Source organism: Phyllostomus hastatus, unplaced genomic scaffold, assembly GCF_019186645.2.
Source record: "Phyllostomus hastatus isolate PE091 unplaced genomic scaffold, TTU_PhHast_1.1 phas_scaffold_385, whole genome shotgun sequence".
Lineage (NCBI taxonomy): Eukaryota > Metazoa > Chordata > Mammalia > Chiroptera > Phyllostomidae > Phyllostomus > Phyllostomus hastatus.
In genome coordinates, this window is record NW_025334026.1 from 12,218,586 (window position 1) to 12,237,798 (window position 19,213).

A 19,213-nucleotide genomic window follows, 5' to 3' on the forward strand; every position below is an offset into this window, starting at 1 on the left:
ACCCTCAGTCAAGTCCATTCCACTGAGGGAGTTGGGGAGACCTGTTTAACACAGTATCATGAATGCACAGATAGACTTTTTTCAACACGTTGTTTATCAAGAAAAGAACTGCTCATCTGAACAAGAACTTTCAATCAATTCAAAATTTACGCTCTCTTTCATGTGTTTCACAAATTCAGAGTAAGGCCAAGCAAGGAGCACAGTATAATGAACATTTACCATTTTCTTAAACTCTTTGGTATTTATCCCTGTATGTTACCATGTCAGTGATTCATTTTGAGAATTTTGGTTTTTTTACATTTTATTTATTTTCAGAGAGAGGAAGGGAGGGAGAAAGCAAGGGAGAGAAACACGGATGTGAGAGAGAATATAGTTGCCTTTTCCGAGCCCCCAACCGGGCACCAGGCCCACAACCAGGCATGTACCCTGACCGAGAATGGAACCAGCGCCATTTCGGTTCGCAAGCCAGTGCTCAATCCACTGAGCTACACCGGCCAGGGCTCATTTGGAGCACTTTGCAATGTCTCCATGGATATTTCAGAAAGTGCTTTTTTAGTATACATCTCATTCTGTTTTAGAATATAATATGATGTGCTAATGCATAAATCTTTAGGTTTAATGTTTATGAAATACAAAAGCTAACAATACAATACTTACAGTATTTCACAAAATCTTTCTGAAAATCCTTTCTGGTGTTGACAAAAGCTCGTCCTCTCTCAGTTCCAACAACAAACATGTCTGTTTCATACACTGCGATGCAGGCCACTTCTGCCTTGGACTTGGCTAGTTCTTTACACTGAAATAGAAACAATGAAGTGATACATACAGATATAATTTAAAAGTACCGTTTCTGATGGATGAATAAAAAAATCTTATCACTTAAACAGTCTTAATACATGACCTGGAAAAAAATAAACTTTCTATTTTTTGGCTTTAAGTTATATACAAAGCCAAAGAGTCCCCATTTTTTTAAGGTGACTTTCTTTTGAATAGTTTTTTTTTTTAGATTTTATTTATTTATTTTTAGAGAGGGGAAGGGAGGGAGAAAGAGAGAGAGAAACATCAGTGTGGGGTTACCTCTCACATTCCGCCCCCACCAGGGACCTGGCCCACAACCCAGGCATGTGTCCTAATTGGGAATCCAAACGGTAACACTTCAGTTCCCAGGCGGCATCCAATCCACTGAGCCACACAAACCAGGGCTCTTTCTGAATAGTTTTTAACACTGATTTTAAAAAGAAGAAAGTACAGAATTTATAAGAAAAAAGGCAGCGATCCCTGAAAACAGATCCCATTTGATCTGTTAAAGGTCAAATTCACAAGAAACCGACTCAGGTACACATACAGGCTTACTGGAGAGCACTCTCAGTAACAACACCTGTGGAGTGTGAAGGGCGCAGGAGTCACAGGGAGTTGAACACAGACACACCTGCATCAGGAGCGCTCTGGAACTAAAATGGCCCTCCCCAAAGAAGCGGAGAGATCTTGGGCAAGGGATCCTCTAACGCACACAGTAGCTGGGGTGATAAGTGCCATCAGTCCTAAAGAGGGGTCTGGAAGTCACAGCATAACATCCATTACCCGTGGCCTGCGGGACTCTAAGGGCCCAGGATGGCTATGAATGTGGCCCGACACAAAATTGTAAATGTACTTAAACCTCATTTTTTCCTCATCAGTTTTCGTTACTGTTTGTGTATTTAATGAGTGGCCCAAGAAAACTCTTCTTCCAGCGTGGTCTAGAGAAGCCAAAAGCTTGGACACCCCTGCATTACATTATCCCACCTCCAGAAGTATCTCCATAGTTATACACAACTGGAATCACATTTAGGTGTGTATACTTTTACTAAGAATGGTTTTTACTAAGTATATTCCCATGAGATTAAATACTCTTTAAAATCTTAGTAAGAGTATACAATATAACACTCCATTTTATGAATATATAATAATTCATTTCATACGAACCTTATTGAAAATATTGGTGATCCTAATTACCAGTCCTAAAAGCAATACTGAAATATAATAATCTGGGAATAGAATATTCATGTGTATCTTGAATGACCTTCTCAGAAGAGACTGACACATGGAAACTTTGACTATCAAAGTAAATACTTTCTGCCCTGCCTGGGGTGGCTCAGTGGACTGAGCGCCGGCTGAGAACCAAAGGTTTGCCAGTTGACTCCCAGACAGGGCACATGCCTGGGTTGCAGAACAGGCCCCCAGTACAGGGTACGTGAGAGGCAACCTCACATTGAAGTTTCTCTCCCTCTCTTTCTCCCTCCCATACCCTCTCTCAAAAAATAAATAAATGAAAGGAAGGAAGGAGGGAGAGATGGGGGAGGGAGGGAAGGAAGGAAGGAAGGCAAGAAGGGAGAGAAAGAAAAGGAAGAAGGAAGGAAAGAGAGAAAGAAAATACTTTCTTTTTTATTCTCACCTGAGGATGATTATAGATTTTACAAAGAGATAGGGGAAGGGAAAGAGGGGAGGGGGGAGACAGACAGACAGACAGACAGACATCGTGAGAGAGAAACATCTATCAGCTGCCTCCTGCATGTGCCCTGACTGGGGATCAAACTCACAGTCTTTCACAGTGTACAGGACAATGTTTCAACTGAGTCATTGGTCAGGGCTGAAAAGAAATCCTTTTAAGGTTCTCAAAACCTACAAAAAGGGGAAAGCAAGGCTCTTTCAGTTTATACTCCCACTTGCACTTCTAAAAGAGCTAACAATTCCCTACCTAGCAAATATTATTGTTCAAGTTTCCAAGAAACATTTAAAAGGGTGATTAGTATAGTCAATAGGCCACTGATTGGTATTAAAATAAGAGTTTTGTACTTTAGATACTTTTCTCTCAATTAACATATCCTTTGCTAATTTTACTGTTGTGTTAGTAGTGTTTCCCCACTGATGCATAAAAATCCTCAATGTCAGGCGTAGAAAGCTGCTTACAGAATTAAATACACAATTACATCATTTTTCTGATTTTTAAATTTGTCTTAGTATAACTATTTTTCATTTTTACTCATCTAGAATTTAACCTGACACATGATAAAGACTAAATTTTTTCCCCAAACAGCCTGCTCTCATTCATTGAAAACCACATCTTTCCTCTATTTGTCTTTGATTTGTATAATAACCCTCTAATTTCTTAAATGGAAAGTGCTTGCATAATTGCATAATATTACTTTAAAACGTAATCTAGAATAAATAATGTTATACTTGCTGCAATGGAGAAATCTTCTGAACTATAATGAAGCCATAGTAGAGAACTTCCGACCAAGAGGTGAGGCAAAAGTTGTCCCCAGCAGGAAGAACCATGCTATACCAAAATTCCCTTACACTGCATTTGTATGAGATGCACTTTGGTTGCTCACCTGTAATAGCAGTGCATTCTGTTGCACTGTCCACCCTTTTAGCTGGACAGCCCCATCCCCAAAGGCAGTATTTATGAAACAACAAAGCAAGGTTCATGCACTGTCCAAGGATTAGATCACAGAAACCTATAGGCCAAGGGAAGGATGAAACCAGCCTATACACCTACAATTATACTTCATAACTACAACTAGGGGAACATGAGGAGAGATACTCTTACTCCTGCTGGTGAGGAGGAAATAAAAGCTGAGAATAATAAAGTGACCCACAAAGATGAGAAAACTCTAAAGACATTCTAAGGAATAAAGCAGATCCTATGTGACCCACCCTATGTTAATTCTATGCAGAGACCAGAAGAAAATATTTTGATATGAACAGAGTAGGTTTAATCTCTAAATTAATTAACATTAAGCCCCAAATTTTGGCAGTTTTTATGATTACAAGGAAGAAATAAGCGATTTTCAGAAAATAATGGTAAATAGCCACTAACCATTCTAAAATTTTGGTTTCTTTAAGGAGATCATTTTAAATTATTAGATAGAAAAAGAATTTTTGACTTCCGGCCAAGATGGAGGCATAGGTGATCGCACTGTGCCTCCTCGCGTAACCAAAACTAAGGACAACAAGAATTTACAAACAAAAAAAACAACCAGAACAGAGAGAAATGGACCGAATGGAAGTCTGACTCCCATACATCCAGATCGGTAAGGAGGGGCAGAGTCGGAGACCTTCAGAGAGGGGTCGAGGGGTCCTGGCAGGAAAAATCGGTGGCTAGCAGACACAAGTGCCCAGGGCGCAGACGGCAGTTGGCGGACCCCACAAGCGCAGGGACAGCTGACTGACTGGTGGCAGACCCTGGGCGTGGGAGGCAACGAGCAGACCCAGTGAGGTGTGCAAGGCAGCTGGCTGTCTGCAGCCACACATTCTCGAGCAGACAAACTAAGGGAAAACGGGCAGCAACACAGACCACGCAACCCAGGGACCCAGCGCCAGGAAACAAAGCCTAAAGGCCCCAGACTGAAAACACCTGTGGGAGTTGAGGCTGGGAGAGTCTCTCAGCCTCACAGGAGGCTCCTTGGGGAAACCCACAGAGTCGGAGAAAGTACACAAGCCCACCCACCTGGGATCCAGCACCAGAAGGGCCCAATTTGCTTGTGGGAAGTGGCAAAGGGGACTGAAGTCCTAGAGAGAGCGGAACAGGAGCATTGTTCCTCTCAGACCCCACGCCCACATAAACGTCACAACCCAGTGACTGAAGTACCCCGCCAAGGTGAACACCTAAGGCTCCGCCCCTCATTCATAGCAGGCGCTACCAGACCAAAAAAAAAATTAAGTTAAATTAAAAAGATGGCTCAAACAGAGTTAAAAGCCCCAGAGCCAGTGTTTTTAAGTGACCCAGAGATAGCCAGCCTATCAGATGCACAGTTCAAAGCACTTGTGATCAGGATGCTCACAGAATTGGTTGACTTTGGTCATAAATTAGATGAACAAATGCAGAGCACAGTAAGAGAAAGGAAGAAAAATGCACAGGAAACCGATAGTGATGAAAAGAGAACTGTGTTTCAAATCAATGGAAGGGACCAGAAGGAAGAAAGGAACAACCAAACAGAAAAGAAGGAAGAAACAAGAATTCACAAAAATGAGGGGAGGCTTCAGAACCTCCAGGACATCTTTAAATGTTCCAACATCTGAATTATAGGGGGTACCAGAAGGGGAAGAGGAAAAACAACAAGTGGAAAAGTTATTTGAACAAATAATAAAGGAGAACTTCCCCAATCTGGCAAAGGAAATAGACTTCCAGGAAGTCCAGGAAGCTCAGAGGGTCCCAAAGAGGCTGGACCCAAGGAGGAGCACGCCAAGGAACATCATAATTACACTACCCAAGATAAAAATGGAGAGAATTCTAGAAGCAGCAAGAGATAAGGGGACAGTAACCTACAAAGGAGTTCCCATCAGACTGTCAGCTGATTTCTCAAAAGAGACCTTGCAGGCAAGAAGGGGCTGGAAAGAAGTATTCCAAGTCATGAAAGGCAAGGACCTACATCCAAGATTGCTCTATCCAGCAAAGCTTTCATTTAGAATGGAAGGGGAGATAAAGTGCTTCTCAGATAAGGTCAAGTTAAAGGAGTTCATCATCACCAAGCCCTTATTATATGAAATGTTAAAGGGACTTATCTAAGAAACAGAAGATAAAAATATGAACACTAAAAAAAGACATCAAACTCACAGTTAGTAACAACCATACCTAAAACAAAAGCAAACTAAGCAAATAGAACGTGAGTGGAACCACAGAAATGGAGATCACATGAAGGGTTAGCAACAGGGAAGTGGGAGGAGGAGAGAGGGGTAAAGATATAGAGAATAAGTAGCATGGACAATAGGTAGAAAATAGACAGGGGGAGGACAGGAATAGTGTGGGAATGTAGAAGGTAAAGAACTTATGACAGACACATGGACATGAAGTAATGGGGGAATGTGGGTGGGAGGGGGTGGACAGAGTGGAGGGGAGTGAAGGGGGAAAATGGGACAACTGTAATAGCATAATCAATAAAATATATTTAAAAAAGAAAAAAAGAAAAAGAATTTTCCTAATGGGAAAAGAAAAAGGAATCTACAAACTATGTCATACTGCAATTTATGGGGTTAAACACTATCTAATACTAATCAACACTTAACACAGAAAGTACATAGCTTCCTCCTACTTAGAATATTTCATTTCAATGTGTCAAAAAATACCTAGCCCTGGCCAGGTAGCTCAGATGGTTGGAGGGTTGTCCCGTACACCTAAAGGGTGCAGGTTCAATCCCCGGTTAGGGCAGATACCTAGGTTGCATCAATCCCTGGTCAGGACACAAGCCATCACTGTTTCTCTTTCAAGTCGATGTCTATTTCTTTCCCCTCACCTTCCTCTCTCTCTAAAAATCAATTAATATATATCCTCAGGTGAAGATTTTAAAAAAAAAGAAACCAAGTCTGATGCTTTTTAAACAAAATCTATGAGATCAAACACAAGATTTCCAGCTACCTATTTAAAAAACATGATAAGCAAATTGTAATACTAGTATTTTGCTATAATTATGTTTAATATAGGTCTTTTGAAAAGAAAGAGCTAAAGGCTAACACACTACATGTTTAGAATCAGGTAGCAGAGTCAGGAAAATTATGAATGCACAGCACATCAAAGTAAAAGATATAAAATAGTGAATATGCTCTTATAGCCAAAATTCTGGTAATGTTCTTTATACAGATATAATAAAACATGAGCACCACACTATAATATACCAACTCATTCTGAGAAACTCAAATATTATACATAAAGTTAATGCTTGTAAAAAAAGGGATTACCTAAGATATTTGTAGATAAAAGTTGAAAGTAAATGTAAAATATTAAACATTTTAAAAAGTTAAAATATTCTGAAACTTGGTAATAAAATTTGATTTGAAAGGCTTAAATCCATACTATTACTCAAGCAAAATATATTATTCTTATTAGTAAACTGAAAACCATGTTTTACAAGAACAAACCAATCTCATCCACAAGTCCATATCCATCCAAATATGGGATGTTTGATAGAACTGTAAAGCCGTCTCACCATGGACTCAAGAGCTGACATGAGAAATGTTACCACCATCCTGCTCTCCGAAGACTCCTCATCCTCAACCGGCAGGCCAGACATTGCTACTTGGGCCATGATCCCTGTGTAAGAGAAGAAAGAAGAAAGTGAGTGTTTAGAAATCCTCAGTGTTCTGCTAAACATAACGTTATAGGTATGAGGTCCCCCACAGAGTGCTTTAATTAACACTGCATTAAGAGAAAAATTCGGCTCAAAAACCAAGTATTATTTGCCACCAACAGCTATCCTATAAATTAGAGCCTCTATCCTATAACTTTCCATTTAGTTTCTTTTTTTTAAGATTCTATGTATGTATTTCCAGACAGAGGAGAAGGTAAAGAGAAAGAGAGGAAGAGAAACAACAGCGTGTGGTTGCCTCTCACACTCCCCCACTGGGGACCTGGCCTGCAACCCAGGCATGTGCCCTGGCTGGGAACCAAATTGGTAATGATTTGGCAGGCCCTCACTCAATCCACTGGAGCCAGGGATCCATTTAGTTTTATTTCCATAAAATTAGGCCAGCATCATCCCCCCAAATAAATTCCAGAACAAGTTAAAATTTCTCCCAAGTAGAAGGAAGAAGTGATACACTTCACAACCTAGCAATAGTATATAAAAAAACAGCATAGGAAACAGATGCACAATTCCCTTTCTCCCATACACACAATGACTATAGAAACAGTACGTATAGTAAGCTGTGGCTGCATGAAGATAATTTCTTCTTTCTTACCAAAAAGGAAATGGTGCCCAGATTTGTGTGGCTCAGTTGACTGGGCACTGTCCTGCAAACCAAAAGGTTGCCAGTTCGATTCCAGCGTGGGCACGTGACTGGGTTGCAGGTTTGGTCCCCCAGCAGGGGCACATTCAAGAGAGAATCCATCGATGTTTCTGTCCCTCTCTCTCCCTCCCCCTCTCTAAAGATAAAATAGTTTTTAAAAAATAAAGGAAATGGGTTGAAGGACAAAGGTCATCTAAGATTTCTCTGTAATACAGCATATTACTCTCTTTAAAAGACACTTTCTGATACTTTGATATCAGCAAAAACCCTCAGCTGAATTGCAAGCACTATAAAAATACAACATATAATCTTTGAATAGCAAGTGTTGGCAAGAATGTGGAAAAATTGGAACCCTGTGCATTGCTGTTAGGAACATAAAATGATGTACGCACTGTAGAAAACCATATAGCAGTTTCTAAAATAATTAAACAGAATTACCATGATACAGAAATCCCACTTCTGGGTGTATACCCAGAGAACTAAAAGCAAGGATTCAAACAATATTTGTGCACCCATGTTCATAGAATTATTCACAATAGCCAAAAGATGGGAACAACTCAAATGTCCATTGTCATATAAATGGATAAACAAAATGTGATGTATGAGGTTTGTCTGGAAAATACCCAGCTGTTATTAACATAATGAGAACAGTTTGTGCAACATCCATGTAAAGTGGCAGCCAAGGAGAGTGGACTGGAATACACATGTATGAACAATGACGACTTCACTGTACTAATCAGTGGGGGCAGCAGATGCCATTGAGTGAGCGTGTGTACTGTGTGGCCATGGCATTCAAAATGACTGAGCAAAGCAGGGCATGGTGGTGCGTGCCTGTAGTCCCCACTACTTGGGAGGCTGAGGCAGGAGGACCGCTTGAGTCCAGGAGTTCGGGGCTATAGCGTGCTATGCTGATCAAGTGTCCCCACTAAGTTCGGCATCAGTATGGTGACCTCCTAGGAGCAGGGGGCCACCAGGTTGCCTAAGGAGGGGTGAACTGGCCCAGGTAGGAAACAGAGCAAAAGTTAAAAGTCCCATGCTGATCAAGATGACTGAGCAAGTAGAGCAATGAATCTGCATCAAATTTTGCATCAAGCTTGAACATTGTTCCACAAAAACTATTCAGATGATTCAGAGGGCCACAGCTATGGGCAACTGATGATGGGCAAGCCTCATTGTGACACTGAGCCCACTCATGCCTCACATCTCAGGCAGAGTTTTTTGGCCAAAATCAAATCACCAAATCACCCATGTGACTCAGCTCCCCTACAGCCCAGAGATTTCTGGCCTTTCCCACAACTAAAATTATCTTTGAAAGGAAGAGATTTCAGACCCTTGATGAGATTGAGAAAAATATGAAAGTGCAGCTGATGTATTCGGAGAACTGTGTGAGGTCCCAAGGTGCCTACTTGCAAGGGGAGTGAGGCATCATTGTCCTACATACAATGTTTCTTATATCTTCTTCAATATATGTCTCTATGTTTCATATTGCATGGCTGTATATACTTTCTGGACAGATCTCATATGCATACACATACATATACATACATATATACACAATGGAATTCAGCATTAACAAGAAATGAAGTTCTGACATATATGCTATGACATACATGAACCTTGAGAATATTCTATAATAAGGAAACATTATTCTAAGTAAAATAAGCCAGATACAAAAGGACAAATATTATATGATTCCACTCACATAAGACACCAAATTCATAGAGACAGAAAGTAGAAGGGTAGTTGCCAAAAACTTAGGGGAGAGAATAATGGGGAGTTATTGTTTAACACACACAGAGTTTTAACCTGGGATGATGAAAAAGTTCCAGGGACAGTGGTAATGGTCACACAACAACGAGAATGCACTAATGCCAGGGAACTATACATTTAAAAATGGTTAAAATGATAAATTTTGTTATGAATATTTTCTCAAAATGTAAAAGCAAAAACACCTCATGAAAATACTCTTAAGGCAAAACCTAAAGCAAATTTTTAAAAACACTCATGCTAAAAAACTGTTTTTCATCAATCAGTGTGCTAAATTAGATGTCTGTTAAAAGTTATCTCTTTCTGCCCTGGCTGGTGTAGCTCAGTGGATTGAGCACCGGCCTGTGAACCACAGGGTCACTGGTTCAAATCCCAGTCAGAGCACATGCTTGGGTTGCAGGCCAGGTCCCCAGGGGGGATGTGCAAGAGGCAACCACACATTGATGTTTCTCTCCCTCTCTTTCTCCTTTCCTCTCTCTCTAAAAATAAATAAATAAAATCTTTTTTTTTAAAGTTATCTCTTTTAATTTTGTTGAATTAATTCTAGTTTTAGCTAGAGATCAAGTAATCAAATGAAAGGATGGCTAAAAAATTAAAGACTGTAAGTTTGAATGCAAATTCTAAAAACATACCTATGTATATAATTAATTTACTGAATATGTGGTATCCCTTAACTAAAGCCCCAATATCCCAGAGAACATACGAAAACTACTTTGGTTAAAAATGTACCTAGCCCTGGCTGATATGGCTCAGTACACTGAGTTCTGGCCTGCGAACCAAAAGGTTGGCAGTTGGATTCCCAGTCAGGGCACATTCCTGGGTTGTGGGCCAGGTCACCAGGAGGGGGCGAGGCAGAGGCAACCACACAGTGATGTTTCTCTTCCTCTCCTTCTACCTCCCTTCCCCTCTGTCTAAAAATAAATAAATAAAATCTTTAAAAACAAAAAGTACCTAAATCTTTTCCTTACTATTAAATAGGATGATCTGTGGTTACTAAAAACTTACCTCTAGCCCTGGCTGGTGTGGCTCAATGGATTGAGCGCCAGCCTGTGAACCAGAGGGTCGCCAGATTGATTCCCACTCGGGGCATGTGCCTAGGTTGCGGGCCAGGTCCCCGGTGGGGGGCGAGTGAGAGGCAACTATGCTTGATGTTTCTCTCCCTCTTTCTCCCTCCTTTCCCCTGTCTAAAAATAAATAAATAAAATCTTTAAAAAATAAAAAGTAAAAACTGATCTCTAAAAATAAATTTTAAAAATCTTGGGAAAAAAACTGTTAAATATCTTCCATCTATTACCACGTAAATTAACTGCTAGACTAGATTTAGGCATCAACAAATAATAAAGTATACATAACTGAGGAAATGAAAGTTGATTAATAAAAAATGGTAATAAAACCAACTGACACTTATCACAACATATCTATGAACAAATAGAGGTAATTTTGTTCCTCAAAACAAGATCTCTATTATGAATGGAGACAGCATTAGGAAAAGCATCAAGCAAGAAAGTAATTAAATCAGAAAAAGTTTTCCCTAATTCTTTTCTCTTGAATAAATTTATATTAAAATAAAGCTCAGTCAAAATGGACAACAAATACATACTACTTTTCCACAATCAAACCATTCGCTTAAAATGCTGTCATTATTTCTGAAAGTTTGTATTTCTTAATGACCTCACTCTCCTTTTAATTCTCCAGCAAAAGAAAAAGTGTTCTCAATTTACAAATACAGTGACTTATCAAGGTCATATATCCACTCTCAGAGCCGGAACATAACACTAGGGCAATTTTACACCTATGTCCACTTCTCACTTTAAAATGTCATAAATTTGATATGATGTCATTCACACTTAATGTTAAGAAACAGGAGACAGCTGCCACACCAATAGTCCCACAGGAGTGCCACAAGCAATGAGAGGTCCTATCTCATTAGCAGAACTTTTCAGGAAGCATCTTCAAAGGCAAGAACCTTGAGGTCACCAAGTTCACTCAGGCTTGACAGAAAACAGCACATTCTGTTTGGGGCTTTCTGCTCTGCAGAAATGGGTGAGTTTGGATCACAACAGCAAATTCGCTGAACTGCTCTTTGCCAGTCCCAAGAGATTATTTGTTATTTCCCTTTAGTCAAGACTATTCATAAAACATTTTCCCCATGCCCATCATTCACTGACTGCTGCCTCTCTCTTCGCCCTTTCCCAAAAAGAAAATACTGCATCACACAGTGGCGATAACAAACACCAGAGGACATACCAGGCCAGTGATGTAAGCTTCTGAGGCATGAGGCACTGGTCCTCACAGAACCAGCCACCAAGAAAGCCAGTTGTGGGTTAACCAGACTACTAACAAAATCTGCAACTCCAATGGGTGGCACCCAGGCTCCCTTTCTATGAACAGAGAAGCAAGATTAAATCAGCCATTTCCTGTGAAAGTTCCTGACATTTCATGAGCGTCCTCATGTTCAAATGAGTTGGATAGACAAGAAAGAAAGAAACATCTAGTGATTATTCTCCCATGAGAGACCATGAAACAAAAAATTTAAAGGAACTAGAATGGGATATTTACTCTGCACTCGTAAGTAATGCAAGTAAGCATGATTTGTACCTCTGAACTTCATTAGTAATAGTTCTTTGGAACAAAAAGGAAAATGACCAAAATGATCATGTACTTCATAAAACATTAAATACAAAAAGGATGACTTGACCTCCTGAAATCTTTTTAAACAGAAATGGAAGAACAATTGAACTGAGACAATTCACATGTTGAAGCCAATGTTAGTTAGATAAGAAAACAACTTTGGTTTCTGCATTTGTAACATAATGTACTTGCTTCCCCCACTGTGATTGATGCTGCCTTGGGAGAGGAGTGGTGTGGGGAGAAAAGGGCATCTCTCTTTATAAGGAAGAAGGTAATCATCCAAGGCACAAAATCAGTAGTCAAGGATCAGCAGGAAGGGCATTCCTCCATGTGTGCTATGCCATAAGGTAGCCAATAGCCACATGTAGCTATTTAGACTTAATTTAATTAAGATTAAATAGAATTTACTTTCGGCCAAGATGCAGGCATAGGTGATCGCACTGTGCCTCCTCCCCCAACCAAAACTAAGGACAACAAAAATTTATAAACAAAAAACAACCAGAACAGACAGAAATGAACCGAACGGAAGTCTGACTACCATGCATCCAGACTGGTAAGGAGGGGCAGATCGGAGACCTTTGGAGAGGGGTCGAGGGGACCTGGCAGGAAAAAGCGATGGCTGGCAGGCGCGCAGGGCACAGACGGCAGTTGGCGGACCCCACAAGCGCAGGGACAGCTGACTGACTGGTGGCAGACCCTGGGCGTGGGAGGCAACGAGCAGACCCAGTGAGGTGTGCAAGGCAGCTGGCTGTCTGCAGCCACACATTCTTGAGCAGACACACTAAGGGAAAACGGGCAGCAACACAGACTGCACAACCCAGGGACCCAGCGCCGGGAAACAAAGCCTAAAGGCCCCTGACTGAAAACACCTGTGGGAGTTGAGGCTGGGAGAATCTCTCAGCCTCACAGGAGGCTCCTTGGGGAAACCCACAGAGTCGGAGAAAGTACACAAGCCCACCTGCCCGGGAGCCAACACCAGAAGGGCCCAATTTGCTTGTGGGAAGTGGCAAAGGGGACTGAAGTCCTAGAGAGAGCTGAACAGGCGCCGTTGCTCCCTCTTGGACCTCGCCCCCACATACAACATCACAACCCAGCAACTGGGGCACCCTGCCCTGGTGAACACCCAAGGCTCCACCCCTCATTCATAGCAGGCGCTACCAGACCAAAAAAAAAAAAATTAAGTTAAATTAAAAAGATGGCTCAAACAGAGTTAAAAGCCCCAGAGCCAGTGTTTTTAAGTGACCCAGAGATAGCCAGCCTATCAGATGCACAGTTCAAAGCACTTGTGATCAGGATGCTCACAGAATTGGTTGACTTTGGTCATAAATTAGATGAACAAATGCAGAGCACAGTAAGAGAAAGGAAGAAAAAATGCACAGGAAACCGATAGTGATGAAAAGAGAACTGTGTTTCAAATCAATGGAAGGGACCAGAAGGAAGAAAGGAACAACCAAACAGAAAAGAAGGAAGAAACAAGAATTCACAAAAATGAGGGGAGGCTTCAGAACCTCCAGGACATCTTTAAATGTTCCAACATCTGAATTATAGGGGTACCAGAAGGGGAAGAGGAAAAACAACAAGTGGAAAAGTTATTTGAACAAATAATAAAGGAGAACTTCCCCAATCTGGCAAAGGAAATAGACTTCCAGGAAGTCCAGGAAGCTCAGAGAGTCCCAAAGAAGTTGGACCCAAAGAGGAACACACCAAGGCACATCATAATTACATCAGCCAAGGTAAAAATGAAGGAGAGAATTCTAGAAGCAGCAAGAGATAAGGAGACAGTAACCTACAAAGGAGTTCCCATCAGACTGTTGATGGGCTGATTTCTCAAAAGAGACCTTACAGGCAAGAAGGGGTTGGAAAGAAGTATTCCAAGTCATGGAAGGCAAGGATCTACATCTAAGATTGCTCTATCCAGCAAAGCTTTCATTTAGAATGGAAGGAGAGATAAAGTGCTTCTCAGATAAGGTCAAGTTAAAGGAGTTCATCATCACCAAGCCCTTATTATATGAAATGTTAAAGGGACTTATCTAAGAAACAGAATATAAAAAATATGAACAGTAAGAAAAGACATCAAACTCACAGTTAGTAACAATCATACCTAAAACAAAAGCAATCTAAGCAAATAGAACAGGAACAGACCCACAGAAATGAAGAACACATGGAGGGTTAGCAACAGGGAAGTGGGAAGAGGAGAGAGGGGGAAAAAATATAGAGAATAAGTAGCATAGACAATAGGTAGAAAATAGACAGGGGGAAGGCAAGGATAGTATGGGAAATGTAGAAGCTAAAGAACTTATGATAGACACATGGACATGAACTAAAGGGGGGGCATATGGGTGGGAGGAGGTGGGCAGGATGGAAGGGAGTGAAGGGGAAAAATGGGACAACTGTAATAGCATATTCAATAAAATATATTTTTTTAAAGATTGTCTTTTTATTTATATAGAGGGAAGGGAGGGAGGGAGAGAGAGAGGGAGAGGGGGAGGGGGAGGGAGAGAGAGAGAGAGAGAGAGAGAGAGAGAGAGAGAGAGAAAGAGAGAGAGAGAAACATCAATGTGTGGTTGCTGGGGGTCATGGCCTGCAGCCCATGTGTGTACCCTTGTAACAGGGTGCAGCCAAGAGGGCAGCCTAAAATGGGGATCTGTAATAACATCCAGAAGAGCCTGGAGATAATTGGCTGCACGCCACAGGGCCACACCTGCCCAGAATCTGGCAGCTGTAGCCAATTGTGAGAGGAGCCGGAAATGGGGCTTCAGAGGAAGGTTGGCGCTGGGATTTAAACCGAGACGCGGCAGCCATTTGAGGGGGAGAACCATGCACAGCCCTGCAAGAGAGAACCACACAGCTTGAGCAGAGTGAAGACTCTCGCGGCCCTGAGGGAGAGAACCACGCGGCTCTGGCAGAGTGGGGACTCCCGCGGTCCGGGGAGACAGGACCACGTGCCTTTGCCAGAGTAGGGACCCCCACAGCTTTAGGAGATACGGTACTCTGCACTGGGCAAAGGGGGAAGGAAGGAAGGACTGTGTCTGTTTGTGGGTGCTTTAAGGGACTTTGGGATTTTTGATAAAGACATTAGATCCCTACTTTAAGTTTGTATAGCATTAAATAAACATTTCCTTTCCTTTTCACAAATCTCTGGCATTGAGAGACGTCTTTCCTCTGGCGGCGGACATAACAGTCCTGGGGGCTTCTTTCAGTAATACTATATCGTCTCAGGCCCCCCCTTGTTTGTTCTGTAACACCCTGACTGGGAATCGAACCTGCGAGACTTTGGTTCGCAGCCCATGCTCAATCCACTGAGCTACGCCAGCCAGGGCTAATAAAATATATTTTTAAAAAAGATTAAATAGAATTTAAAATTCCATTCCTCAGAAGCACTGGTACGCTTCAAGTGCTCAGCACCCACATGTGGCTAGTGGTTACTATATTGAAGTTCACAGACAAAGAGCATTTTCATGATCACAAAAACTTTTGGACTGCTATAGAGATTAATCTGTGTTGAATAAATTCTCATGCCCCCTTGAACCACTAGGGTGGTAGCTGTAGTAGAAGAATGAGTTAACCAAGTGAAAAGAGAACTTAAGGGAACACGAGCCAGTATACAAAGGTCCATCCAAACTCCACATGAGCATTCTTCACTGCCAATCTCCAAAGATTACTGGCACAAGGGTATCCACGTGGAATCGGGTAGCAAGGTAGATTCCGTGAGAAAAGGAACATAGAAATACAGTCTTGCGATAAGCTAAGGTTAACATGCATGTGAGACATCAGGGACACAGATTCTTAAGATAAATTAATAAAATTCTGAAGAGCCTAACCCGCAACGGGTGCAGTGACCTTCCCTCAATGATCAACTGGCACCAAAATGGAATCAATTTTCTTAACATCCTCGTAAATAAGTTAGCTTTTGCTTTTTTATTTCCATATTTTATAATTAGTAATACTGAAATATTAAATAAATAGCATGAACATCATTATAAATCTTCATACATAATGCCAAAATCTTTAATAGCTACCAGAAAAGTATATATATAGTAAATAAATCTCACTAACATTTTGAATCTATGACCTAATCACTATGAATACCTCATTACACTAAAATTGTTTAATTTCTCTGCTTACTACAGAAACACTTTTCATAGTTTCCATATTTCTTCTTGGGTGACTCATCATGTAAGCCATACTAAATTGATGTCTGATAATAACTACATATTTGCATAAATGGTCAAAAATTTTCTATTCCAGTCTGTTCTTTTAATTCTGGTAATCATTATGTAGATGCAGGTTCTTAATTATGCAGCTTTTCTATTATGTTTATTTTAATTCTATATTTGGAAATGCAGTATTTTTGTCTGAATTTTTCATTTAACCACATTTATGTCATTCTTTGTTCATTCTTTCTTGCATCTTAGACTTTTCTTCTGCTTGAAGTTAAATCCCTTATGGCAAACTGTTATTTACTAAAATTTCCCTTATTTTCTAAAGATATTTTCATTGAAATAGAAATCTAGGTTGACAATTACTTTTAAGATTTTATTTATTATGTTTAGAGAGAGGGGAAGGGAGGCAGAGAGGGACAGAGACATCAATAGGTTGCCTCGGTTTCCTCTCACACGAAGCCCCCCACCAGGGACCTGGCCCACAATGCAGGCATGTCTCCTAATCAGGAACCAAACAGGCAGGGTATCTTTCGGACTGTGGAAACAGTGCCCAAGCCACTGAGCCACACCAGTCACGGTGACAAGCAGTTTCTTTCAGCACACTGAGGTTATTTCATTATCTTTTGGCTTCCACTGTTGCTATTCAGAACTCATCTGTAATCTACTTTGAAGGTAATCTCCCCCCCAACCCCAACCCCCGTTTTTAAAAATGTTTTGTCTTTGGTTTTCTAGTTTCATTGTGTGTCTAGATACAGATTTCTTTTTATCCAGTATGTCTGTCATTCTCTGGGCTTCTTGACTAAGGATTACTAACATTCAGTTGTGGCAAATTCTCAAGGATTGACTCTTCAGGTACTATCTCGCCCCCTTTTCTATCTCCCATCCTACTGAGACACTCAGATTAACTCCATGTTAGTCCTTAAATCTCTTTCCCTCTTGTATAGTTTTCTCTCTGAACTAAACACTATCTTATCTTCTAACTTACCTTCTAGGTCACTAATTCTTCACCTCTGCTTATTCTGTTATTGAAACCACCTACCGAACTCCGTTTATAACTTTCATTTCTAGAATTTCTATTTGTTGCTATGCCACATTTTATCATTTCCTACTCCTTGAAGAGTTTCCAGCTTGACAAATTTCTTTAAACATAATAGGGATAATTGTTTCATAGTCTCTAATAACTTAAAAATCTCAAGTTTTATAGGTATATTTCTGTTGTTTCAGGTGGTTCTTGCTCATACTCATGGTACTCGATCCCATGTATTTCTGATTATGTCCTGACAACTTTACATTAATAAATTATTTTAAATTTGAGGCCCACCATGAAGGTAGTTTCCTCCAGGTACCTGGAAATACTACCTGCCTGGGATCACCATAATCCCAGTTCAAGGCTTCAGGCTCCTTGGACTACCAAGAAGATGTTAACCCAGACCGGCGCAAATAGGGATATAAGCTGGTTTACTTCTCAGGTGTCTTTTTTGCACCTCCAGCTTAATGACAAGAGTCTCCAATATAACCCCTGAATTTTGTGCAGGTTTTCAACTTTGATTTCTTTCTTTTTTCTTTTTTAAATAGTGTGCTATTTTGTCATTAACCAGAACATGTTATTTTTATTTGTTTGTTTTAGAGAGAGAGAAACATCAATTTGTTATTCCATTTACTCATTCATTGGTTGATTCTTGTATGTACCCTGACCAGGGATCAAACCCACAACCTTGGCTTATTGGGATGATGCTCTAACCAACTGAGCCATCCAGGCAGGGCTGAACTTTGATTCCTGAGCCTCTCACCTCACAAGGTCTGCAAACCTCAAGTCAATTTGGTGATACTAGCAAACGCCCACAGGGCAAAGGTAATTCTGAATTCTCATATTGGAGTTCCCATTTTCTTTTTAATATTAGCCTTTTCACATTACCCCTCCAAATTCCTCTCTACCTTATCAACTTTTTGGTATTTTTACCAACAGTTGGCTTTATCATTTTATAACATTCTTCTGAGTTCCACCAACTCCAGGAACCACACCTTACAATGGCCTTCATTCTCAAGAACAAGGTATGAATTAGCCACGTTATGAGGCTACAAATTCTCAATTCAAGCCATCTCAGGTAAAGAAGGGAATTTTTTTTATTTTTAAGTATTCAGTCTAAAGGTTGCACTGACTCTACTACACACAGCTAACCCTATCTCTACTCCCTCCCTGTGGGCCTGCCTCACTTGAGCAGATGAGATGGGTTTCTGCCCAAAAACAGAGGCAACAGCCACAAACATCTTCAAGTTGACCGCACACCTGTACTGTAACCCCAGACGCAACAGACTATTGTATCTTCCTCCTACTCTCTGCACAAAAGTTTTAGGAGTTTGTGTCACAAGCTTACCATAACCAAGCCTACTGTAGCAAGAACCACATGAAATAGGAACACAGGCAGCTACTCACAAGGCAAAACAGGACCCTCAGTGGAGAAAGGCATGAGAAAAGCACGCCAGGAACACAAATCACATCAGCTACCTAAGTCGTCTTCTTTCAATTTCCTTCATCCTTCCATTCTGAGTTTTTATGTGTTGTGTCCCTAATTTGATTTTAATCCTCCTTTATGAGTTTCAAAGATGAACTAATTGGCCTGTCCCTGTTTCATTTCCTTACCTTTTATCCTTGTCAGCTATTGTTTCATAGATACCTGCATGGCCTTCTTTTATCTTTCTCAAAACAGACTCCAGCCACTCTTTAAAACTTTCTTGTGTTTCTGGTTGGAGATCCATTTCAGGGATTAGGCTTCACTGTGTCCTTACTGGTCTGTTCTACCTCAACATATGCCAATCACTAATTGCACATAATTTTTTCATTTGCCCATATTTCTGCTTTGAATTTACTGATCCTTGTTGTTAATACTGAA

At 40.7% G+C, this 19,213-nt stretch overlaps 1 protein-coding gene across 1 annotated transcript in view; it reads right to left on the bottom strand.

Moving 5' to 3' along the window:
* LOC123806338 (general transcription factor II-I-like) overlaps positions 1 to 19,213 on the bottom strand; it is a 70,552-nt gene that overhangs the window by 34,731 nt on the left and 16,608 nt on the right. Inside the window, exons 2-3 of the mRNA XM_045819390.1 lie at positions 6,963 to 7,066; positions 658 to 796 (exon numbers count right to left, since the gene is read on the bottom strand). Coding sequence (XP_045675346.1) covers positions 658 to 796; positions 6,963 to 7,061 — 238 coding nt within the window. The 5' untranslated portion in view covers positions 7,062 to 7,066. The remainder of the gene's footprint in view (positions 1 to 657; positions 797 to 6,962; positions 7,067 to 19,213) is intronic.